The sequence below is a fragment of the Ictalurus punctatus genome, chromosome 8, assembly GCF_001660625.3.
Source record: "Ictalurus punctatus breed USDA103 chromosome 8, Coco_2.0, whole genome shotgun sequence".
Lineage (NCBI taxonomy): Eukaryota > Metazoa > Chordata > Actinopteri > Siluriformes > Ictaluridae > Ictalurus > Ictalurus punctatus.
In genome coordinates this window covers 14828615-14854670 of record NC_030423.2, presented here as the reverse complement: position 1 = coordinate 14854670, position 26056 = coordinate 14828615, and the positions used below count along the sequence as shown (strand labels likewise).

At 36.0% G+C, this 26056-nt stretch overlaps 2 protein-coding genes across 10 annotated transcripts; both read left to right on the top strand.

The window, feature by feature from the left end:
• Positions 1-303: 303 nt before the first annotated feature.
• On the top strand, positions 304-20223 carry LOC108268818 (matrin-3). Of its 5 annotated transcripts, XM_053682385.1 has the most exons (24): positions 304-393; positions 574-645; positions 5880-6081; positions 6170-7068; positions 9473-9534; positions 9702-9740; positions 10127-10143; positions 10541-10647; positions 10930-10991; positions 11200-11238; positions 11335-11366; positions 11446-11501; positions 11584-11703; positions 13015-13139; positions 13738-14686; positions 15595-15676; positions 15783-15820; positions 16721-16915; positions 17073-17204; positions 17933-18066; positions 18294-18345; positions 19487-19571; positions 19678-19799; positions 19924-20223. In XM_053682385.1, exons 4-24 carry the CDS (start codon positions 6280-6282, stop codon positions 19963-19965), a joined length of 3279 nt encoding a protein of 1092 aa, XP_053538360.1. In that variant the 5' UTR covers positions 304-393; positions 574-645; positions 5880-6081; positions 6170-6279; the 3' UTR covers positions 19966-20223. The 5 variants fall into 5 exon arrangements, with proteins under 5 accessions (XP_053538360.1, XP_053538362.1, XP_017329526.2 ...); XM_053682387.1 differs by lacking the exon at positions 5880-6081 and having other exon boundaries at positions 16772-16915; XM_017474037.3 differs by lacking the exon at positions 5880-6081.
• Positions 20224-20519: 296 nt separating this feature from the next.
• Positions 20520-25221, top strand: tmem216 (transmembrane protein 216). 5 transcript variants are annotated; one of them, XM_017474041.3, is made up of 6 exons: positions 20520-21265; positions 21682-21695; positions 21823-21916; positions 22628-22720; positions 22832-23033; positions 23268-25220. In XM_017474041.3, the coding sequence occupies exons 1-6, from the start codon at positions 21253-21255 to the stop codon at positions 23281-23283; spliced, it is 432 nt and encodes a 143-aa protein (XP_017329530.1). In that variant the 5' UTR covers positions 20520-21252; the 3' UTR covers positions 23284-25220. The 5 variants fall into 5 exon arrangements, with proteins under 5 accessions (XP_017329530.1, XP_017329529.1, XP_047013162.1 ...); XM_017474040.3 differs by having other exon boundaries at positions 21682-21916; positions 23268-25221; XM_047157209.2 differs by lacking the exons at positions 20520-21265; positions 21682-21695 and adding an exon at positions 22035-22148.
• Positions 25222-26056: the final 835 nt, after the last annotated feature.

The following is a 26056-nucleotide window of genomic DNA, read 5'->3' as shown; positions in this document are numbered from 1 at the left end:
GTGTCAAACATTTTTTCATCTTAGGTCAAAGGTGGGGCAGCCCCCACTTTTAACTGTTTTTACCAAAACTACTTGGGAAAGTTATATTGAGGCTACTTTACAATCTTGCTTTGAATGTTTACTTGCAAAAAGGTTAAGGAACGCAGTGGCGAAAACATTAGTCTGCCTAAAGATGTCTAAAACTTGCTGGCTAAATGAGATTCAAAGGGTACAAATGGGAAATGGAAAAAAAAATCTGTTCTCAGAAATGTTCGGCAGCCAAAAACAAATAATCCCAGAACACTTTTTTTTGTTAGCTGTGCTCCCAGATCCACCGCAACCCTTAGCAGAATAAAGCACTTACTGAAGTTGAATGAATGGAAGTAAAACTCGGCTAACACAAGACAAGAAAAGGTAGAGTGACACTAACCTACATATTTACCTCAGTATCTAAAAATTTATCCTTGCTCTAAAGTAAATTAAAAAAATTAAAACAGCTTTATTTGTAGTGAATTTCAACCCTTCGGAGTGATAGTTTGTGTGTGTTGTGTATTTTCACTCAAGTCATATGGAGGCTTTTACTTTGCCTCATAGTCCGGGTTTCTCCTGCGAGCGGAAATTCCTTTAGCTGTCTGGCTACGCTACATTCACTAAATTTAACAAAAGGTATGTTATATTTGTTTGTTTTTGTTTTGTTTGTCTCTATCGCTAGTTTTGGCATTTAATCGAAAGTTACATGGCTGCAGATGAAAAAACAAAGGCTTTCAGTCAGACGTGTAAAAAGTAGCTAGTTAGCTAGCTAGCTATGTAATACACTTGAGGGACGTCTGGAGCTAATCCTTCAAGTCTTTTTAAAAATGTTGATATTTATCCCTTTAATGAATATTTTCCACACGTATGTCTGTTTGTAGGAAAAATATAAGATATGAATCATCTCTGAATCGCTTGAGACCATTACTGTAATTTAATGTAAACCATTATCCTGATTTCTGTTCCGCTTTATGACTAATTGCCATTCTCAGTGCGGCATGTCTCTGCGAACTCTACACAAAAACCAAAATAAAATAAAATAAATACTCTAATGAACGCTGCAGCTTTTTTTTTATTTTTTTTTTTATAAATATTATTGTTTTTTTTAAATAAAGGAATATGTTTTAATTTTAAACATCTGGGTTACGCAGCAACAGTCGTAAACTGCATAAATGTAAATAATATTACTATATATTGTCATTTTGGTAAACAAATTATAGAATAGCGGTTACATTTTTTTTTCACTGATTTGTTTGATGCACGTTATTTATGCACATGGGCAGGTCATTTATTTTCGAATAAGTAATATTTCAGGGGGGTCCAAATTAATATGACGTGCAATTTTGAGTAATAAAACCAGCTGAATAATCTGAGTGTGTTCTATAAATAATTCACATGAAAGGGTTATATCGATATTTTAAGCTGCTCTACTTTTGACCAAGACGTAACCACGTCTTGAATACTGTGTGTGTGTGTGTGTGTGTGTGTATATATATATATATATATATATATATATATATATATATATATATATATATATATATATATATATATATATATATATTGTATATCACACACACATGGAGGCTTGGGGAGTAGCAAAATACATGTTATGTTGTTATAATCAGGATACAAAAAACTGGTAACTGTAGTCCATTAAAAACAAACAACTCGGATTACAGGTACATTTTGTAAAAAAAAAAAAAAAAATGAAGGGAGTACTATCAGGATTACAATTTTTTTCATTTAAAACCAAAGAAATGAATCTTTTCACATAACACAATATACACAGCTGCTTGATTATAGTTCTCTCTTGCCAGTTGTGGCTCCTGCTGCATGTGCAAATAAATTTTGCCCGAAGTTAAGGAGACTGGACAGACAGGAGACTGTTTACCATTGTGTAACATTACCTTTTCTTTTAATAACACTTATTAAATAGCAAGTGAAATTTCCCCCCATTCATCCATTATGTATTTCTTCAGCTGCGCAACTGTACGGGGCCTTCGTTGCCTTATTTTGCGCTTCATAATGTGCCACACATTCAATCGGAGACAGGTCAGGACTGCAGGCAGGTCATGCTAGCACCCGTACTCTTTGTTTACACCACCATGCCCTTGTAATCCAGGCAGAATGTGGTTTGGCGTTGTCCTGCTCTGGATGGCAGCATATGTTGCTCCAAAATGTGTATTAATGCAGAAAATATCTTTCTGCATTAATGGTGCCTTCATGCCTTCATGACACACTCCTATACCATGACAGACGCTGGCTTTTGGACCTGACGCTGAGAACAGCTTGGATGGTCCTTTTCCTCTTTGGCCCAGAGAACACGACGGCTGTTTTGTCCAAAAACTATTTGAAATGTTGACTCGTCGGACCACTAAACACGATTCCACTGTGCTACTGTCTATGAGACTGAGCCCAGAGAAGTCAGCAGTGCTTCTGGACAGTGTTGATGTATGGCTTCTGCTTTGCATAGTAAAGACTTAACTTGCATCTGTGGGTGCAGCGGCGATTTGGTGTTGATGACAAAAGGTTTACAAAAGAATTACTGAGCCTATGTCAGGATATCCACTACAGACTCATGACGGTTTTTAAGACAGTGATGTCTGAGGGATCGAAGATCACGCGTATTCAGAAGTGGTTTTCGGCCTTGCCCTTTATGCACCAACATTTGACCGGTTTCCTTGAATCTTTTAATTATATTGTGCACTGTAGATGGTGAAATGCCCAAAATCTTACTGATTTGTCTTTAGGGCATATTGTTCTCAAAGTGCTGGATTATTCGCTGATGCATCTGTTGGCAGATTGGAGCATCCTTGCTCTTGAAGGACTCTGCCTTTCTTTTTTGGAGGCTCCTTATATGCTATGATTAGACGATTGCCTCACCTGTTTCACATGACCTTCTTATTTTTACTTGTCACACCTAAATTGCCCCTGTCCCAACTTTTTTGGACCGTGTTACATGCATCAATTTAAAAATAAACGTTTACATTCAAAAACTATGCAGTTGATTAGATAAAACATCAAATACCTTGTCTTTATACATTTTTTGTTTAAATACAAGTCAAAGTACATTTACAAATCACTCCTTTTGTTTTTATTAGCATTTTCCCTACTGCCCCAACTTTTTCGGAATTGGGGTTGTGTATATATGTATATGTACACACACTGCAAGACCTTTACATTCAGTTAGGACCAAAATAACTAGAGTAAGGTCAGTGGGTATTACAAGAGGAAAAAAAAACAAGTTAGATTTGATGGTTTATTATATTCCAGATTTACCCCTTTCATCTTATTGCGCACAGATATAGTGAATAATATGTTCCCAACCGATCTGCTTATGCCAGTACCCTTTTATACTTTTAACTATATCCTATATATACACATAACAATTAGTCACGATTGATATTTTTTCAGAATAATAGACTTGTGGACCAAACAGTGCAAAGAAAAATATAATTCAACAAATTTAATATGAAGACGAATCAATTTACAATTGACAATATTAATTAGAAAAAAAATCTTCACTTCACATCAGTCTTCTTCACTGGATTTTAAACAAAGTATCCAAAGGTATTTTTGCACTGTATAACTCTGTCATTTACCCTAATTTTTTGTGCTGTCCCAAAGGGGGGAAAAAAACCATATAATTTGATTGTGTTTCCATTATTGATGTCTGTGTTAGCTAGCAAGACAAAATTACTTACACAAAATTATTTACTTACCCTCAAGTTGTTCCAAATCTGTATGCTGTTATGTTTTCAGTCAAACACAGAAAAGGAAAAGCTTTACCACTTTGTATACCATTTGAAAACAAGCAAATGTCGGCTTTGTTACCATCCATCATTGCTGATGATGGCCTTCATTAAGACTCTTAATTGTTAACTAAATAGATTATATTAGAATAGATTAGATGAGACAGATTAGATACTTTGTTGTGATTTGCGAAACAAACTACAATGTTACAGTATCAACCACAGTAGACATATACTTAGTGGCCATTCAGTACACTGATTCTGAACCAGCACACACACACATGCAATCTAGGTCACTTTATATGTAAAGTGCAAACATTCATTGATTCTCAATAAGCCAACATTATACATTAAGATCTAGCGGGATGTAATTTTTTTAACAGGCTGATTGGTTTAAATTGTTATTATTTTGTCTTCTGGGAAGCATGTAAATATCTTATGCAGCTTTTGATGGGCAGTACTAAATGAGAAAAAAACACATTTAAACAAAATAATAACAATTTATTATTATCTACATCGTTCGTCAGTAACAAGAAAGTTCTACCAAAGGATCACTGTTGACCTGAGTGGTGGACCACTCCCAGAACAATAGGGTATGGATTACAAGGCACTTGGGTGTAAGGGTGTCTAGTAGTAGTAAAGATAGTAATACTGCAGTGCTGTTAAATACTCAAATCTGATTCCGGTTGTAGTTCAAATCACAGGTTAATATTAATGTACTCCTTTACAGTACATACACAGTATATCATATACATATAATCGTTGATATTATGAAGGTTGCTGTAAAGAGACACTTATTTACCATTCATGTGTCGGTGCTTTATAATGACGGTAATTTTTCCAGGTCCTCAGGACAGAGGAGTTCACGCTTTGTGGTTTTTCTGTAAAATAACAAGTTGCATTTTTGGCTTAAAGGTTCACCCAAAAATGAAACTTCTGTCATCAGTTACTCACCCTCATGTCGTTCTAAACCCATAAGGCTTGTTCATCTTTGGAACACAAATGAAGACATTTTTAAAGAAACCTGGGAGATTTCTATCCCTCAATTTACAGTCCAAATAACCAAAACTATCAAGCGCCAAGAAGTTCATAAAGGCATCGTGAAAGTATCCGATTTCTTTTGTCCACTCTTGCGTCAAGAACACGCATGCATCGTGGTTCCTGAATGCGTGTTGGAGATCTATGCAGAAGTGAAGATAGTTTGTGAATAAAGACTTAATTTGAGTTTTTTTGCGCATTCGTATTGCTTCATAAAATTGGGATTAAACCACTGGAGTCACATGGATTACTTTTATGATGCCTTTATCAACTTCTTGGAGCTTGAAAGGTTTGGTTACTTGGACTGTAATTGGAGGGACAGAAATCTCCCAGGTTTCATTCAAACGTTTTCATTTGTGTTCTGAAGATGAACAAAAGTCTTATGGGTTTGTAACGACATGAGGGTGAGTAATTGATGACAGAATTTAAATTTTTGGGTGAATTATCCCTTTAACAACTTTAAGTGAGAGTAAAAAGGGGGTGGTGAGGGAGCGACTATTTATAGCTGTTGTAACTTACATGATAACAGGAGCTTGTCTTGTGGACGTTCCACAACATTAAATGTAACTGTAAACAGTTAAAGTATGACCTGTTGTTCATTAATAAATGTACAAACTGTAATTGTTGACAAATTGCTGAGGTATAAGAGGAATAATGCTTCAGAATGTAACATTATAAAAAAGAATAAACTTTGGGGTGGTTACACACCACCATGTTTTTGATTATTTGCTAGAACAGCACACCTTTCATCGTTTAGTAATCAGTGCAGTACCAGTAAGGTATTTGTGCAGTCCCAGCATTGATGTGACTTGCTACAGTCTTATCACTGTGGGTAGGAACCACCTGACATATAGATCTATCAAGTGAATCAGCCAGCCAGCTAGAGAGTCTCACATGTTGGGATGGTCTCTGTGAAACAATAGCCTCTATTCTTATTCTACCTGCTATTTCTTTGTTTGATGAGGAGAATGTGTTCCAATTTGGTGAACTTGTTTTGGCAACAGCAGGAGTCTAGTCTGCAACATACCTTTTTATTGTGAGAACTCCACAATAATAAACACTTCAATCCTTAAACAGACTAGTGAAGAGAAGACCTTGGTTTGCAGATCTTTACTAAACACATGCCTGGCTTGAAAATTCCTTCACGAACAGGAAACAGCATCTAGCTAGCCTCGCAATTATCAACACACCCATTTCAGAATCCTGGTGTGGTGGTGTGTCAGACATGATTGCTTAATGCACCAGCATCTGAAAGATTATATCTCATTGATGCTTGGAGGTAAGTCTGAGTTTGTTGACTTGTTACTTGGCAACGAGAAGGACCTTGAGTGCATAATTTTCTTCTTATCTACAACCTTTATCAACAGGTGAATGATAGTCTGCAACTCAACCAACATCAGCTCCCCTTGAAAACTGCTCTTGCTGATCAGCTGCTTCCTCTGCTGTTTTGTCATCTGGAAATCTCCAGCCCTGAAGCATGTCTCAGAAATACCCCTACACGAACACAGGGGATGACTTTCTATCACATCAACACATATATACAGATTCATACCAGAGACAATCCAATACGTACCGGCCAAGTGTTAGATCCTCGTCTCAGGAGCAAAAATGCTCTACAACATTTTCCAACCGAGCTGTAGACTCTCCTGTCAACTTACCCGGGATGGCTTTGTCATTTCTTCACAGCTGTGGACTGGACTCGAGTGACCTTGCCCACCTTGCAGAACTTCCTGAGCATCTCATCACAGTCGAGACGCTTCCCAAACTGCTTTTACAGGTCAAAGAACGTAAATTATCCAGCACTTCATCATCTAGGCCCAGCACAAGTCAGCCTCTTGACAATACCTCAACTCGTGCCTGGGAGGGTAGCAGCCACACCAAACCTGTCGAATATCCGATCGATCGACCTGCGCACCCAGTGTACCCTCTTCCTCCAGAGCAAGTTCAAACCTGGCAAGACCGCTGGGGGAATCCTCGACGAAGGAGTTCTTTAACCACCGGTACCAGCGGTTCCAGCAGTAAAAGCAGCAGTGCTCCAGACTACATCGTCTCCAAGGACAATGACCCATATAGCAATACCACAGACTCACCAGAGGCCTCGTCACGCACTTTTGTTGATTTCGGACCGAGGCCTCTCCTTTCTCTGAGATTAGAGCCACCTGTTATCGTGCCTACTAGGAAGGAGGCCTCAGACTACAATTGCAAAATTCCCCCGGCTTTTCCTCATGTGTGTTGTCTCTGTGACATTTCTATCCATTCTACAAAGGTAAGTAGCTTCTTTAGTTTTCATGCAGCTATCATTACCACCTCGTCACCAAACCAGCTAAAGATGTAAATTAACATCAGCTTTGGACAGTCCGGTAAGTTTATTGGGAAACGCTTTTGCTATAATATCTGTACTGCAGCCCATGAGTGTTGTTTTTATATATATATATATATATATATATATATATATATATATATATATATATATATATATATATATATAATTTTAATGTTTTATTTTTTTTATTTACAGTGGATATAAAAAATCCAAACACCCCTGTTAAAATGGCAGGTTTTTGTGACGTACAAAATTAGTTAAACCATGTCGGAACCTTTTTCTCCTGTATAGTGAAATTGCAACATATAAAAATCAAAGAATTGTTTCGGGGGGGAGAAAAACCAAAAACTTCCAATACCCAGGGTTCAAAGTGTGAAAGTGAAGATATTTTGTGAATAAAGACTTAATTTTAGGTTTTTTTTTTTTTCCTTTTTTATTTTTTTTTTTGCGCATTCGTATTGCTTAATAAAATTGGGATTAAACCACTGCAGTCACATGGATTACTTTTACGATGCCTTTATGAACTTCTTGGAGCTTGAAAGGTTTGGTTACTTGGACTGTAACTAGAGGGACAGAAATCTCCCAGGTTTCATTCAAATATCTTTATTTGTGTTCCGAAGATGAACAAAAGTCTTATGGGTTTGTAACGACATGAGGGTGAGTAATTGATGACAGTATTTAAATTTTTGGGTGAATTATCCCTTTAACAACTTTAAGTGAGAGTAAAAAGGGGGTGGTGAGGGAGCGACTATTTATAGCTGTTGTAACTTACATGATAACAGGAACTTGTCTTGTGAACGTTCCACAACATTAAATGTAACTGTAAACAGTTAAAGTATGACCTGTTGTTCATTAATAAATGTACAAACTGTAATTGTTGACAAATTGCTGTGGTATAAGAGGAATAATGCTTCAGAATGTAACATTATAAGAAAAGAATAAACTTTTGGATGATTAGACACCACCATGTTATTGATTATTTGCTAGAATAATTCACCAAAACAAGATCAAGATTTTGGAATGGCCCAACCTCAGTCCAGATCTAAATCCACTGACAAATGTGTGGGGTGACCTGAAGAGGGCTGTGCACAGGAGTTGCCCTGCCAGTTAGACAGGGATATAATTCTTTTGCAAGGAAGAATGGAATAATGTAATATTTTATAATTACAAGTTACAATTATAATGCAAGTCAAGATGTGCCAAACTGATTGACAGACTATTAGCTTAAAAGATTGAATGCTGTGATAAAATCTAAAGGTCAACTTACTTTAGGGGTGTGCACACTTATGCAACCAGGTTATTGTAGAAAAAAATTAAAATGCCCAGAAAATTATTTAATTTATTTATTTATTTATTTTTACAATAAAGGTAGAAAAGGTTCTGACACGATTTATCTTGGTTTCATTTTTTTCATCACAAAAATCTGCCATTTTAACAGGAGTGTGTAGACTTTTTTTTATATCCATTGTAATATATCTATTTCCATATGCAATTTAAATTGGTTTTGTTTTAGTATGGTAATGCTAGTTTAGTGTTAGTTTAGTAATATTCATTTCTTGTAGTTTTAAGTTCATATTGATATTGTTCCTCCATTTTATGTGTTTTAGTTAATAATTTTTTAGTTCTATGGTTGGTGCAAAATTTTTGCCAGATCTATTAAGAATAAAAATACACAGATTTGCATAACATTATTTCTAAAAAAAAAATAAAATAAAATGTTGCCTAATACTAATGTTGCCTTTTAACATTTTAACAGTAATCAGTCCATATATTCTGGCGGTATGAGGTATTCTGTGAAACTCATGATTAAGTTTTGGAAAGCTGGTGACTTCTATTAACAACTTCTGCTAAAGATATAAATCCAGCCTGAACTTCAGCTTTTTTTTCAGTAATGTTTTTGTATCGAGTAGGTTTGGGACAAAATGTTTCCATCTAATACCATTAAACTTTGCTACTTTCCTTCTGCATTTATTACCTAAAATTCACCTTTTTTTTTAAGAATTAAAAAAACAAAAAGCTACTTATGTCTGCCTTGTATTTTATTTCATTTATGTTCAGGAGCATTTCTAGTTTTGTTTCATTGTTGCTTTCAATTTAGTTTTTGCTTATGTTAGTTAGGAAATGGTCTGTCATTGTTTGTTTGTTAATGAAAATAAGTTTGGTTTTAATAATTTTAAATATAATAATAATAATTTTGGTGTCTGGAACAAGGAAAAATTCCTGCCAGTGGCGAGGCTAATTATCTGGAACATTCATCAAGACATATTTATTGCACTGTATTTGTTGGAGCTTTATCTAATTCTATACAATGTGGATGTATTTTTGTTTTTCCCCCCACTTTTTGCAGGACTGGCTTTTTCATGTTCGAGGAAGTGAGCATGCTAAAGGTCAACTTCATCTTGTGAGAAAGTAAGTGCGTGTCTCAGCCGTGAAAGCTGTGTGGTATACATTATATTATATTATATTATTAAATGGTTTATTGTTAAAATATTTTGTCTATTGATGGTCTTAAGTAGACTATATCAGATGCTCAGAATTTACATTGTTGATGAATTTATCATAAATTTTTTCTGTAGTTACCCAAAGTGGGATCAGACTGTTGAATCTGCGAGAAGGTAAATAAATTATGTAAAAATTCATTTTAATCCCATTTCAGTAGTTTTCCATTGATTTGATCAATGAAACGGAACAGAATAAGAACAGGTTTCACCATTTACATGAAATCACACTGACTTAAAACAATGTGTACTGGACAAAACTTGGGATGTGATCATGAATTAATACAGACATCTGGTACATTGGCCCATTCATTTTTATTACTTTTATACTGTTAAACATTCACAAATGAATTTCTTTTGGGATTGTGTTTCTCTCTTTTTTTTTCCCTCACTATTCTGTGTCCACCAATTCTGCACTTTTTTGTTTTTACCTATTAAAATGTGTTATACCTTTTCAGAAGGAAAGATACAGTAACTCTAATGTTATGTTCTTGTAATTTCAGGAATGAAAGCTCAGAAGGTAAACGTCCACATCTCTTCTTGAACTTGTTAAATCTTAGAATCTCATGTTGTGTTTGTGCTGGAGTTGGTTTTCTACTTGCTTTTAACTGTGCGCGCACAATATGGCTTTGGATGCATTCGTTCAGTGTGATGAAGTTGCATGTGTGAAAGTATTAGCATGACTAATGCGAGTGGTGTAATACCTTTGTAAATAATAGTGCCGGAATAGTGCAATGTTCCCAACAGACTGACAAACTTGAGTGTTGTCTCAAAATAGTTTTAAATATTAACTTATCCTAATTCCTACTATGATTTGTTTAATAAAATAAATACAATTGAGTTTTTTACCATGATGTCCATTATTGTACCAATCACTTGGTTTCTTAATGTATTAATTTATTTTAATGTGCTATAAGTTTACAAAGTGCCAACCAGGAAGGAGGCCTCAGACTTCAATGGCACAGTTCCCCCAGTTTTTCCTTACTTGTGTGTTCTCTGCAACATCACTGTCTTTTCTGAAAAGGTAAGTAGTCTTCATAGAGGCAGCATTACTACATTTTGTCATATTTATATACCTAGTGTGCCAGCTAAAATGTTCAAAGTAACACAGATTTAACACCAAATTAGCGGGGGGGACCTGTGATGGAATCTGAACATTTCAGTCCTAGGCTGAATAACTAGATCATGTTGCTAGCTACATAAACACATGTACATTTTTTTTTATTCAAGCTTCATGTGATTGATATGATGAACACTACTGTAATTCTGTGCTATCTGATGTATGCAATGTCTTTCTTTTTTGTAGGACTGGTCTGTTCATATTACAGGTGGTCAGCATGCTCAGAGCCAGCTTGACCTTATGGGAAAGTAAGTCCTCATTCAATCAGTTTAGTAGCCCTATTACTGAATGCACTGATACGATGTTTAGATATTTTTCATCAGCTCTAAAATGGATTTTAATTTTACTCAAGAAAATATACAAATAGTCTGTAATATACAAATAGTCTGTGCCAGTGCATTTATTAAAATACTTTATGTAATTATATTTTTTATAAAAGTGATTACATTTCTGTAGGTACCCAGAGTGGGATGGGACTGTTCGATCTTCTAGAAGGTAAACAAATTTGGTCAATAATTGGAAATGCACTTATTACACAAAGTTGTAAAATACACTTATTTCTTTTAGACTAATCCTTTGTCATTTTATTAGAAATGATGGTCACACCTCCACTGACATAAGAGGTAAAAGTCTCTTCCTTTTCATGTTAAAAATATTAGGTTTCAAAATATTATATAGTAATTGTGCTGTATCTTGTACAAGATGAAGCCTCAATCGAAAATACTTCAGACAAGAAGAAGTCACAAGTGAAAGATGAAGTAAGTTGTATGCTGCCATTTATTACTGTATATTTAATTTCTGTAGTTGACCAGCCGTTTTGTTTCTGTTTTTGTTTTTTAGCTGAGTTCTCGAGTTGTGAGCTTCACACCATTACCTGTTGGAGAAGGGATCACTGCAGAGTTGACCACCATTGCTAAACATTTTGGATCTGTCAAAAGATCCTTGTTTCTGACAAACCGGGTACCAAGTTCATTGCATATGTGGACATTAAATATTCATTAGAATGGAAATTGGAATTTTAGGTTTAACCCTCTTACCCCGTATGGCCGAAAAACCGGCTTTCCCATCTTTGATCTATTCCCGTAAGGACGATAGACCGGCTTGGTCGTCTATGCCAAATCCCCGTAAAGGCCGATATAGAGGATTTACAGTGTAAACGTTATCCCCGTAAGGCCGGTGTACCAGCATTACTCTGCTATGATTCCTTACTTATTTAATTATTTTTTTTTGACCCGGAAGGTTGTTGACGTCACGACGTGATTACGTTTTTACGCCGGCATTATGATGAAGATCCAAGCGTGAATATTGGTGTAATAGTAGAAGTGAACTAAAAATGCCAAAGCGAAAAGCCAATCGTGTTCCAGCTAAAGTTACACCTACAGTGAACACAGGTACATCTAAAACAGTAAAAAAAAAGAAAAGAAAACATACACAGTTACACAGGCGAGAGCGAGGATTCTAGATAGTGACAGCAGTGAAAGTTCAGGCGATGTTGAAACCGAAACTGATAGAGACGCAAACTCTCCTGATTCAGACCCTGATCCGTCTTCATCTTCAGCATCAACCAGTGCGACTGACACTGCAGGGGTCTGGAGTCATAACCTGACCATCTCTGTGCATTCATGAAAACACTACCCGCTGGTCTGATTACCACCAGAAACTTGACTTTTGGCGCTAAAATGCATTTATTTATTTATTATTTATAAAGGCATTGACCACGCTGATGCTCGTATGGTACCTCTAAATGAGTAGAAGGATTTTAGCGAGCATTTTTTCCTAATTTCTCTGGTTAAGAATTGTGCTCTAAGTTTAGTAAAAACACTGAACTACTTCATTTTCAAAGTAATATTACACAAATACATTATTATAAGTTGTTCAAGGCCTAAAAATGTTAAAATTAAAATGTTGATTTTGGCCCAGGAACTCAGGGTTGGCGTGCTGTTTCTCTGGGGAATATAGGGTTATGGGACATAATACTGTGGGAACTTAGGGGTAAGAGGGTTAAGTATAAATACGAACATAATTACCATACCTTTAGCGCTCACTGTTAAAATGGCTATTAGATTGTAATATAACATGTTCCTGCTCATTTGATTGTGTGATGTAATTCATTTAAAATTGCATATGACTATAAAATCCTCTAAATTCTAAAAAAGGAAACAGCAAAATTAATTAATTTATAGCTGCAGTCCTGAAGCAAACTGTCAGGTGAGCATTTTTTCCCCCAAAGTTCACTTGTGCCTTCTAATACTTCACTTGTCTCTTCCACAGGGTTTTGTGGAAATGACTTGTTTAACAGGTGCCAAGAAATTGGTTGAACACTACTCAGCCAATCAACTGAAATTAAAAGGCAAATTAATTCAAGTCACTTTCTCTTGTGAATATAACTCACTAAGGTACGTAGTTTTCATGCATTTATATGAATATAGGTGGTCTTCATGCATTTTGTAGCATCTAGCTTGATTATATATTTCAGTTTCCTTCAGTTATTATAATTCAAATTTTATTCGTCTCACACACACAACCATACACAGTACGACATGCATTAAAATGTTTTTTTACGACATCAAAATAGAATTTACAAAAACAAGAATTTAATATTATACAGGTAGAAAAGGAAAAATATAAAGCTATAATATAAGGCAGGGGTGTCCAATCTTATCCGCAAGGGGCTGGTGTGGGTGCAGGTATTAAATCCAACCAAGCAGGGGCCACACCTGATTCCACCTGTTTAATCAGTCGATCTTGGCTTTCAGTAGACTCAGGTGTGGCTTCTGCTTGGTTGGAATGAAAACCTGCACCCACACCAGCCGTTTCCAGATTAGATTGGACACCCCTGATATAAGGGATATAGAAAATAAATAGCTGCAATAGTATGACTATATTTGGAATAAAGTGCAGATATGAGCAGTAGTATGTGCAATACAATGCTGTGCAAAATCGAGCAGAGGTAGTTGTAATGAAATTGGTATCCTTTCCTTGCTTATGGCCCAGAGAGGCAGAAGTTGGTGACAAAACGCAATCCCGGAGCTCTAACACCCACAGAAGATCAAGCCCAAGCAGGCACAGCATTCAGAAGGACTCTCCTAGTCCCAGGAGAAGACGTTCATCAGAGAAAACTCATTCTGGGCCCAAGAGAAAACGTTCATCAGAGAGGACTCATTCTAGCCCCAAAAGAACACGCTCCTCAGAGAGGACTCATTCTAGCCCCAAGAGAAGACGCTCGTCAGAGAGGACTCATTCTAGCCCCAAAAGAACACGCTCATCAGAGAGGACTCATTCTAGCCCCAAAAGAACACACTCGTCAGAGAGGACTCATTCTAGCCCCAAGAGAAAATGTTCATCAGAGAGGACTCATTCTAGCCCCAAAAGAACATGCTCATCAGAGAGGACTCATTCTAGCCCCAAAAGAACATGCTCATCAGAGAGGACTCATTCTAGCCCCAAAAGAACATGCTCGTCAGAGAGGACTCATTCTAGCCCCAAGAGAAGATGCTCTTCAGAGAGAACCCACTCTTCTAGGAGTCGCCATGTAAAAGAGCGAGAAGATTCTCAAAAACCCAAGGAGAGCTCTAGTACTTCCTCACATTCCTGCCATTCCTCAAGCTCTGCTGCTAAAGATGAAGCTACAAAATCAAGTGCAGATGCAGGAGAAAAGAGAATTGTGAGCAACGACTATCTTGAAAGGATAGATTCAGACAGTGACCTTGAAGGGATAGAAGTGATAGCAGATGATGGTGAAGAATTGGTGCATGACATTGATGATTATGAGCCCACAACAAGTGACCAGGAAAATTTACCATCAATGGATATAACAAATGTTCACCCAATGGAACAAGTCAAAACTGGAAAATATTCTCCAAATGCTGATACATCAGAAACATCAAACAGTATGCCGGAGGGCCAAAAGTTTGAAGAACACGAAGACCAGGAATTAAAGGAGGTACTTTTACTGAAACTGTGACGTAAGCAAGTGTATACACTGACTGGCCATGTTATTAGGAACGTCAGTGCACCTGGTCATTCATGCAGTTCTCAAATCAGACAATCATGTGGCATTGCTCATGCGGCTACAGGACAATAGTTTCAGTCAATCATCAGAATGGTGTGAAGGCAGTGGTGGCTCAAAGGTTAAGGCTCTGGGTTACTGATCTGAAGGTTGGGGGTTCAAGCCCCAGCACTTCCAAGCTGCCACTGTTTTGCACTTGAGCAAGGCCCTTAACCCTCTCTGCTCCAAAGGTGCCATATCATGTGCTCTGACCCCAACTTCCTAACAAGCTGGGATATGTGAAGAAAAGAATTTCACTGTGCTATAATGTATGTGATGAATAAAGGCTTCTTCTCAATGACTTTGACTGGGGAAAGGTTGTTAGTGCCAGATGGGCTGGTTTGAGTTTTTCAGCAAATGGAATTTTCATGCAGAGCAGACCATAAGAGTTTACATAAAATGGTGTGAAAAGCAAAAAAACATCCAGTAAGTGGCAGTTCTGTCATCAGAACTTTGTTGTGGAGAGAGGTCAGGAGAATGAATCCTGATCGCCAGATGTTTTTTGTTTTTCGAACCATTTGGTATAAACTCTATAGACTGTTGTGTGTAAAAATCCTAGGAGATTTTTTTTTATGGTTGTGTGGCACCAACAACCATGCCATGATTAAAGTCAATAAGATCACATTTTTTCTCCATTCTGATGTTTGATGTGAACTTCTACACGATTTCATGCATTGTACTGCTGTCACATGAATGGATAATTGCATAAATGAGCAAGTGTACATGTGCTTCTAATAAAGAGGTCAAAATTTTATGAATTTTAATAATTTACTCTTTTTTTTCTTTTTTGGGCTTTTTCACAGGAGGAACATGACTTCCCCAAGATCCTTGAAAATTGTGTGACCTTAGATGAGTTCACAGAAGAAAATTTTTCAGATTCTCAAGGTCTTCTTTTCACAACTGTCAGAACATTGCAGTTTTTTCTTGTTTGTTTATCTTTTGTAAGGCAGGTCTATAGACTTACAAATAACTGTACTTTTATGCATTTCAGAATCAGATGAACCGAACCCCTCAATCCAAAAAACTGAGGTTAGTCAACTAAAGGGGGTGAGGACAGATTTGGTCTTGGATCTTTATTGGAAAGGGTTTAAACAATGTTTTTCATGCTTGTTCAATGAACCATATACAATTATTGCACATGCTCCTGTGGAACAGTCCTTAAGACACTAACAGTTTACAGGCTGTAGGCAATTAAGGTCACAGTTACAATAATTGGGACACTAAAGAGACCTTTCTACTGACTCTGAAAAACACCACAAGAAAAATACCTAGGGTTCCTGCTCATCTGCGTGAACATGCCATAGGTCTGCTGCAGGGAGGCATGAGGACTGCAGCTGTGGCCAGAGCAATAAACTGCAATGTCTGTGATATAAGACGCCTAAGACATTGCTACAGGGAGACAGGAAGGACAGCTGATCGTCCTTGCAGTGGAAAAGGACGATCAGCTGTCCTTCCTGTCTCCCTGTAGCAATGTCTTAGGTGCCTTAGGCCTCCCCCCAGACATGATCAAGAACTTGCAAATGCCTTGGTGTAAGAGTAGGGTAGCATCTCACAGCAAGAACTGACAAATCTGGTGTAGTCCATGAGGATGAGATGCACTGTAGTACTTACAGCAGCTGGAGGCCACACCACATACTGACTCTTACTTTTGATATTGCCCCCCCCCCCCCCCCCCCCCCCCCACGCTTTGTTCAGGGACGCATTGTTCCATTTCTATTCAAATGTCTGTGAAACTTGTTCAGTTGTTGAATCTTTTTATGTTAATACAAATATTTACATATGTTAGGAAACTTGCTGGAATTAAAAGCAGTTGAATGTGATGGGACATTTATTTTTTTTGTTGTGTTTATATATATATATATATATATATATATATATATATATATATATATATATATATATATATATATATATATATATATATTTAAGGACTCATCAGAAGAAGTAACCACATGCACAAATCCTGTCTCCTATACAAAGCAAAGTGATAAAGAATCCGAATCACCAACAAAAGAAAGTACCAGCAAAACAACTGCAGAACCCAACACTTCAGAGAACCTAGAAGACGCTGTTGATCAACCTAAAGAGGAACAGGACACTGAGAGAGTGACCGACGACCTCAAGGTAAGCAAACCTGTTACAATCTCATGTTTATGTATGTAATTCATTAAAGAATTCAGAAAGGATTTCTTTATTATTATTATTATTAGTAGTAGTAGTAGTAGTAGTAGTAGTAGTAGTAGTAATACATCTAGAAATAACTATCTCTGAAATATTTAAGGAAACCTTTGGCAAAGTCCTTGAGGTCAGAAATCTACCAAGCGCTGAAGACTATGCAGACTCTGACTTTATGAAGATCATAAAGCGATATGGAGACGTAACCCACCATGTATTGTTTCGCAGTTGCAAAAAGGTAAATAAGAATAAGTCTCCATATTTTAGATAAGCTGCATTTATAATGTATTTATATCAACTGTAGAATTTGGAAATGTTTAAAAAGTGTAATGTTTAGAAAACTTATGTATTTTGTGCCTCATGCATATTTCAGCATCAAGGGCCTATGTGAGTAAGGAATACAGCACAACGAGGTGTGATGTTAAAGGAAAATAATCTGGAAGTCTTATTTTGAAATAACAACCCAATGATACTTTTTTTGTCTCCATTAATTAAGGAATGATTTATCATACTTTCAGTTTATGTGTATGGTTAATGTTGTGGAACATCTGCGAAACAAGTCAGTTTCTATTACCACTTATATCAGTTATAAAAAGTTCTTCCCTGACCAGTTCTCTTCTTTTTCTCTCTCACTGGAAGTTAACGAGACAAAAAAAGGCAGAAATTGTCTCTTTATATGAAAGCACTACGGACAGAGCTGCCGTTATAGAATATAAATCAACACCTTCTGTACAATCAGATTTGAGAATTCAGCAGCACTGTGGTATATGGTGTATTTAAATAATGGACATTTTTGTCGCTGTTACAGAATCTTGTGTGTTTTTTCTCTTGCTCCTCTGACCATAAAATGCACCAGGAGACTTATTTTAACACTTTTAATAATTATTTGCTTGGTTGAAAAGTCTTAGCATTTTATTCACTATTTTAAGAACTGTAACTTGGTTGTTAAAAGAACTTTTCTTACAGGGGTTTATTGAGATGGCGCTCACATCTGATGCTGAGAGAATCGCAGCTGATTCTAAAAATCAAGATATTGTACTACGCGGTAACATCTTGAAGATTAAAGTGTCTGAGAAATACTGCCGTCTACCAGGAGAAAGGTAATTATTTTAAGTATATTAATCCTATATAACTGCAAGTAGAAGTATTCATGAGAGATTTTTGACATGGCTAAAAAAGCTTGAATGAGAGGGCTAACAAGGGAATGTACTGTTAAGATGTGTCTTGTGATGGTTTTAAAGGAGTTGACCCATGTTATTAAATGGTTGTCAATCTCATAATGCAAAAGTTCAAGGCTCATGTCTTGCTTGTTCTTGTCTTTCTCTAGTTTTAGTGTTGATTCTGATGATGAAGAAATCAGAAAAGGAGAAATATCTAAGGTGAGTACAGATCCTTGTCGAGGACATGGTGTAGGTTAGCAATAGCTTCCTTCCTGTTTATCATACAAAGATGTTACTTACACGTTCTTAAGATTCCTCACGAACTTAAATGTTCACAAATCAAGGCCATTTTTGGCTAGCTACAATTTTTGCCACCAGACCATCGGTGTGTCCGTTTGAGATTCTTGTTAGTGCGATATCTCATGAGTAAGTGGTTGAGTGTTTTGTAGGATTTAAATGGAATTGTCTGAAATTGTTTTTCTTCAATAGCTTCTTTTCTGTTCCTAAAGTATAACTGAAGAGTATTTCTGGCATACAAATTGGTTGAGGTTCTACTTCCTGGCCATTTATCTACACACTAATAATCCAATGACAAAGAAAATATGTTTTAAAAAATTCTTGCAAATTTATTAAAAATCAAAGACTAATATGTAATTTAGCTCGATATTCAGACCCTTGGCTAAAGCATTCCAAATTTGAGCTCATGTGCCTCCTGTTTGCTTTGGTTTTCTTGAATTTAACTGGAGTCCACATGTTGCAAAATCAATTGATGACATGACTTTGAAAGGCACACACCTATGTGTGTGTGTTTGTGTGTCATAATTCACAGTGCATGTCAAACTATGAAGTCCAATTAACTCAAGGAACAAGGGTATAAAACCATTTTAAAGGGTCTGAATACTTTCTGAACCCACTGTATGTGAAGGAGGTAAGAATCTGATCAGAGGTGGAAAATGAGGGGAAAAGAATTGAATGGTCATGGCTCTTTTATTATTTCTACATCTTCACTGCCACATTGCAGACTTGCTAAAAGCTTGCTAAAATGTTTATTGGAAATGAACTGTTGTATGTATGGGAAAAACACTTCAGATCAGTAGGCTTGGTGAATGAAGGAATAAATAAACAAGTTTGGTGATACTGGTGCTGGGATAGTGCTAGATGTTATTAGAGCACATATTTTGCCTTCGTGTTGCTCATCGCATAATTACAGCAACACTAGCATAATTCTTCAGAGCTTTACTGTCCATATGTTTTAGTGGTTGAGCACTGTAATTTCTTTTTCTCTCCCAGAAATGTAAGTCCCAATAAACATGTTGCTACTAATATGTAAATATTATTGCATATTATGTTCTTGTTTTAGGAGTCCAATAATAAGCAGCAGAGTGATGCACTAAATGGTAACACAGAATCTTTAAACGATTCTCTCAAAACAAATGACCCAGTAGGTAAGTGATGCAGTATTCTCTCCTGCCGTTGCATTTTACGCCGTATGATTGGTAAAGTATGTGGTGTGCTAGTTCATAGAACCAAAATCTGGTGTTGTGTTCACAGGAACTGAGTTTGTCCGGCCTGTGGTGGGCTACTTCTGTAACCTGTGCAATGTCATCTATGCCAGTGAAGAGGAAGCAAAAGACGAGCACTGCAGAAGTACTGCACACCGTGAGAAAGTGAAGGTAAACGTTCAGGTGTTTTGTTTCTTTTATCCAGTTTGTGCTGAATCTTAATTTTCCTGCATTTTTTTTTCTCCCAAAAATATGTTAGTACTGATGCTTTATATCTTTGCTTGTGCTTTCTTAGGAACACAAGGAAAGAAGTGGCTCTGTGGAAACTAAAAAGTAATGTTTACATAACGGAAAGGCTGTGAGAGAAAGAGGACAGATTCAAGGGTGCAGAGTAGAGCGGGCCCCGCTGACCCTAAGCCAAATGAAAACTGGTAGGAGGGTGGTACAACCAGTCATGGGCCTGACTGGAAAGACTTCCGGTTGCCCCAATTAGTGCAGAAAATAGGGAGAGGTGTCAGCCTTCTCTTCTTGTCATCATAGACTGCCCTGTACCATAAATGTGTGTTTTAATAATAAAACAATTTTGCAGGAACAATTTATTCAAGGATGTATCAAGTTCAGCTGAATTTGTTGAAACGATATCCCGTTGAATAAAATGGCATATTGCTCCATTATTAAACACAAAATATTTTTATTGTTTCGTTGAAACTGATAGAATTTTTAAATGTGTATTAAATCATGATTGCCTGTTTATCTAGGAGCACATTTCTTTCTGTTTTGGTAGTAGAGTTAAATGTTAAGTTATTGCATTCCATGTGAAAAATTATATTATTTAGAATACCATATGGATGGCATGGTGGTGTAGAGGGTAACATTTCAGGCTCACAGCTCCAGGGTGCCTAGTTTGATCCTGAGATTGGATTACTGTCTGTCTTCTCGTAGTGTCCATATGGGTTTCTTTCAGATTCTCTGGTTTCCTCCCACCTCTCTAAACATGCAGGTAGCTGGATTGCTGTGCTAAATTACCCATATATGTAAATGAGTGTGTGCATACATAACAACAAAAGAAAAATGAGAAACCTAGTTATAAAATAGTATATTACCATAAATAAAGAATATCTAGCTATGAAAATGAATAGAAAAGTTCACTGATAGATGCATTCATGCCATAGTTCATAGAACTAATGTTATGGAGAGTGGAATAAAGGGAGAGTTGGGTGTTATTTTATATAAACGTTTAAGAGATGATTCAGGTGTCTGAAAGGTCAGGAATTAATGAGAGTACCAAGAATCTCTACCCTTTCAGTGTTAATTCTGTTTTTCCACATGTAAGGAAAAAATGAATTTAAACGCAAGTGTAAATAAATAATGAATACAAAATCTCGTATGTAGTTTAACTCCCACTGGTTCTTGAATCGTCGGACACCTTGAAATGTAAGCATCTCCATTCTGCAACAATGCCGCTGACTTGACGACACCATGCCAGTGTGCTCGTGTTTTATTGCGCATGCCCATCCTCTGCCTTCTGATTGGGCCGTAGTCACATGTCTATTTGACGGATTTTCATTGGAGATGAAGTGGCCGTCGCGCCCAAAATACGACGCCGTCACCATGGTATTCCAACATGGCGGCCCACGGTAAGACGCTTGTAAATTAAATCATTAACTGTAACTCGTGTTACGTTTGGCTAACAAAATTAATTAAAGAGTGTAGTCTGAACATACTTTTACTGTGGGTAGAAAGTGAAACATATGCCTTTTAAAGAAATGGCGTTGTACCTGCAATTAAAATCGCTTATGGTTATATGTGTAGTTATAATCGTACTTAGTTTTGCTCAAGTTATTATAAAGCCTTTTTTTATTTTTATTAAGGCATATACGTTACCCGATAAGTTGTTGTATGTGAGGATTATGAAATTTGTTCAACGATTTTATCATCCCCATTTTATATGGGCTGCTCAAACTAACGATCTACATAACCTCAGTAGTTTATTCAGTATATGAACCATCGGTTAATGTGAAACAGGATTGTAACCATTTTTCCCCCTTTGTAGGACGACACCCCATTGTATCCTTTCAATATAATATTAACTCCTGGTCCCTTTTCTATACTCATATGTTGTTTCATGTCATTGACGTTTAGAGTGTTTCAGCAAAAACCCATTCTGATATTACCCTTCTTAACAAAATCTCAGTTGTCCTCCATGCCCCTGCAGGTCCTGTTTTATTTGAACAGCTGGTATTTTGCTGCCTTCTTTATAGCTGAAATTTTAATGTTTATCTATAAAGGTAAATTATCATGATTTCTCCTCTTGCACATTTCATATTTTTAAATTAATTTGGCAGTTTATTAGGTACACTTGCATTGTATGTTCACTCTTTGGCCCTTATTATACTCCCTCCACAGAGGTATGAACATAGGGCCACTGCTGCCTTGCCATGAGAGATGTGAATTGTTCTCAGAACAGCAGTGAGCCTGACATGGTTGTGACGTGGTGTGATGAGTACATCAGAAGCAAAAGTATTGCTATGGTTATTAAATACCTCAATGTTACTACTGCTTTGCTAAAATACTAGAGAACAATTAACCCAAATTGTACATGGAAAAAAGGCTATAGTCTTTGACTGTGTATGAACAAGGTGTATGTGTGTAATAAAGAAGGACCTGTGAATACACAGTATTTAAATTCTAGCAAAAACTTCTGTGTTTACTGCAACACATACTACAGTGCCACACTACAAATTGTGCAGAGCAACAGATAAGCTACTGTTAGTAATATATACATTTTAGATATGTAGTAGATAAAATGGCCAGTGGGTGTATATACATGATAGGGATTCCTAATAAACTGGAAACTAAGTGTTTGTATGTGAAGCAGGTTTTATATTATTGACCTTGTTTTATATTGCATGAATATACTCAATTTTATGTAAATTTGCACCAATGAAATTTAACAAGTGCTGAATATTGATGATATTTATGATTAATCACCTCTTCAGGTGTATTGCTGCCATACCCTCAGGCTAATCTCATACTGGATATTGTTCTGTTGCTTGTCTACCTTGGTCTGGAAGCCCTGCGACTATTTTATGGTCAGTGTAAAATAATACTGGGATTAATTAAATCATGGATAAGCAATTCACATGCTTTGTAGCAATTCTGACTGTAGTTGTTGACTTGGTGATTGAAATCCTCCTTTTCAGGATGGAAGGGAAACCTGTGTGAGCGCTCTCTGATGCTCATTGTTAGTGTCGGTGTCTTGGTGCCCTGCACAGTACTAAGTGTCTACTATATGCTCCTGCAGACTTTTATACTGCGTCTCGAATTTGTCCTCAGTGCCATTTTACTCTGCTTCTATGCTCTGGAGCTGGTTCTGGCTCTAATAACCATTGCAGCATTTTCCAGGTAAGTGTTATAATGTTTGTTTGTTCAGCATCTATTTTATTTGACAGACAAAAGCATTTTTGCACATAACTGTATCTTGACAAGGTGGGTTGCCATAATTTAAATCATTAGTTCATTTAGGAGGAGAATTAGGTTAGTATGTATGCAATATCTGGACCATTTATGGTAAAATAGTTTTGACATTTTAATCTTTGTTGTTTGAAAGTCTGACTATCTTCCTTTTCATTCTTTTAGGGCCAGTGTTTATTAAGGATGTTTCGGAAGACAAGGAAATATTTGTTAGAATGAGAATATCCTGTATTCTTGTTTGGTATCCAGTTTTCAACATACAGTCCCCTCCAAAACTATTGGAATGGCAAGGCCAATTCATTTGTATGTGCTACACACCAAAGACATTTGGGAAAGATCAAAAGATGGACATGAGATGAGAGTTTAGGATTTCAACTTTTATTTCCTGGTATTTACATATTGATATTTGTATCAGACCACACAATGTTTAAATGAGAAAAAGTATAGGAACAGTTAAGTCTTGAAGTAAATTAAAGTAAATAACACTTAATATTTGGTTGCACATCCCTTGCTTTAAATAACTGCATCAAGCCTGTGACTCACTGACATCACCAAATTGTTGGTTTCTTGTTTTGTGTCTCTTTTCCAGGATTTTACTACAGAATCTTTCAGTTGTTTGTTTCGGGGGTGAAATGCTGCTCTATTGGGTTATGATGAACCCAATTAATTTCCTCCCAATTCCTCCCAACACCCAGTCCTCCCAATTAATTTGGATGCATTTCTCTGTAAACTGGCAGACAAAATGTTCCTGTAAACTTCTAAATTCCTTGTGCTGCTACCATCATGATTTACATTGTCAATAAATATTAGTGAGCCTGTTCCAGAAGTAGCCATGACACTACCTCCACCATGTTTCACAGATGAGCTTGTATATTTTTGATCATGAGCAGATCCTTTCTTTCTCCACACTTTGGCCTTTCTATCACTTTCATAGAGGTTCATCTTGGTTCCAGAACTTTTGTGGCTCATCTCTGTATTTCTTTATGAATTCCAATTTGGCTTTCTTATTCTTACTGCTGATGAGTGGTTTGCATCTTGTTGTTTCCCCTGTATATTTCTGCTCTCTTCTTTAAAGTCTTATTTAAAATGTGGATTGTGATACCTTCACCCCTGCCCTGTGGAGGTTGATGTGACTGACTGTTTTTGGGTTGTTTTTTTTCACAGCTCTCCATGTTTCTGTCATCACCTGTTGTTGTTGTTTTCCTTGCCCAACCCATTTGGTGTCTGTTGCTCAGTACACCAGTGGTTTCTTTCCTATTTGCAACATTCCAATTGTATTGGCTATGCCCAGTGCCTCTGATTGATTTTCCCTCTTTTCTCAGCTTCAAAATGGCATGCTTTTCTCCCATAGACAAAGGCTAAAACCAAGAGTAGATGTTCAGAGCTATTTATTGTTTAAAGAATCAATCTAATAGAACATACCTGAGTAACAAGAAACGCCTGTAAGTCACATGTTCCAGTATTTTTGCTCACCAACAAATTAGGTGATCTGATACAAAATGTGTTATATTCTGTTATTCAACACATATACATATAAATACCAGGAAATAAAAACTGAAATTTTTATCTCTTCTCATATTCATCTTTTGATCTCAAACCCAAATGTCTTCAGTCTACAACAAAAACAAAATAATTGGCCTTGCCATTCCAATAGTTTCGGAGTGGACTATAGCAATGTTTTTCATCATTGTGCAGATCCGCACCACTTACTGCACTTTTCATTGATGTTTAACAGCAGCTGAGATCACTATCAGACTATCCGTTGGACATCAGTCCAACTTTAAATGCATGTGGATGAAGTATTTCAATATTTCATCTCTTTCATTGTTGCCACGAACTTTTTTTATCACTGTTATTTCCTGCACTGTCTTTGTGACTGTTTTTGATTGTTTTGTTTTTTTTTGTTTTTTATTGTACCAAATGCATTTTTAAATAAATGGAAAATATTTTGACTAAAAATAATTTTCTTCTACACTGTTTTTACTGCTAATAAATTAACTCAAGTTCACTTATTTTATTGTTTATTGAAGCATGTCTTAGCTTTCCATAATTTGCCCTAAGGGAAAAGTTTCCTGTTTTAGATTTGCAAAGGTTTGAAGCATCTCTGGAAATTGACAATATCAGACATCAGGATTTGTCTGAGACTGTTTAGAATGAGGGATAAAATGTCTTAAGCTTAACAGTTTACTTAAGCTTTATATATGCTATTATTAAATATGCATTCTTAGATTTAATATTGTTATGCAATTAATAATTTGTGAATATAAAGAGAAATCTTTGCCAGTTGATCACTAATATATTTTATATTGGAACTTTTTCTAAATCTGAAATTAGGTTTGTTAGATTTTTTTTCTAATTGGCATATTTAATAATACATACATATATATATATATATATATTTAATAATACATACATACATACATATATATATATATATATATATATATATATATATATATATATATATATATATATAATATGTATATATATATGTATGTGTGTGTATATATATATATATATATATATATAATGTGTATGTATATGTCTGTCTATATATGTGTATATATGTGTGTGTGTATATGTGTTTATGTATACATATATATACATATATATGTGTGTGTATGTGTATATACGTGTGTGTGTGTATATATATATATATATATATATATAGATGTGTGTGTGTGTGTGTGTGTGTGTATATATATATATACACACACACACACACACACATACATATCTATATATATATATATATATATATATATATATATATATATATATATAGATATATATATATAGATATAGATATATATATAGATATGTATATATATATAGATATGTATGTGTGTGTGTGTGTGTGTGTATATATATAGATATATATATATATATATATAATATATATATACACACATACACACACACACACACACACAGTACTGTGCAAAAGCCTTAGC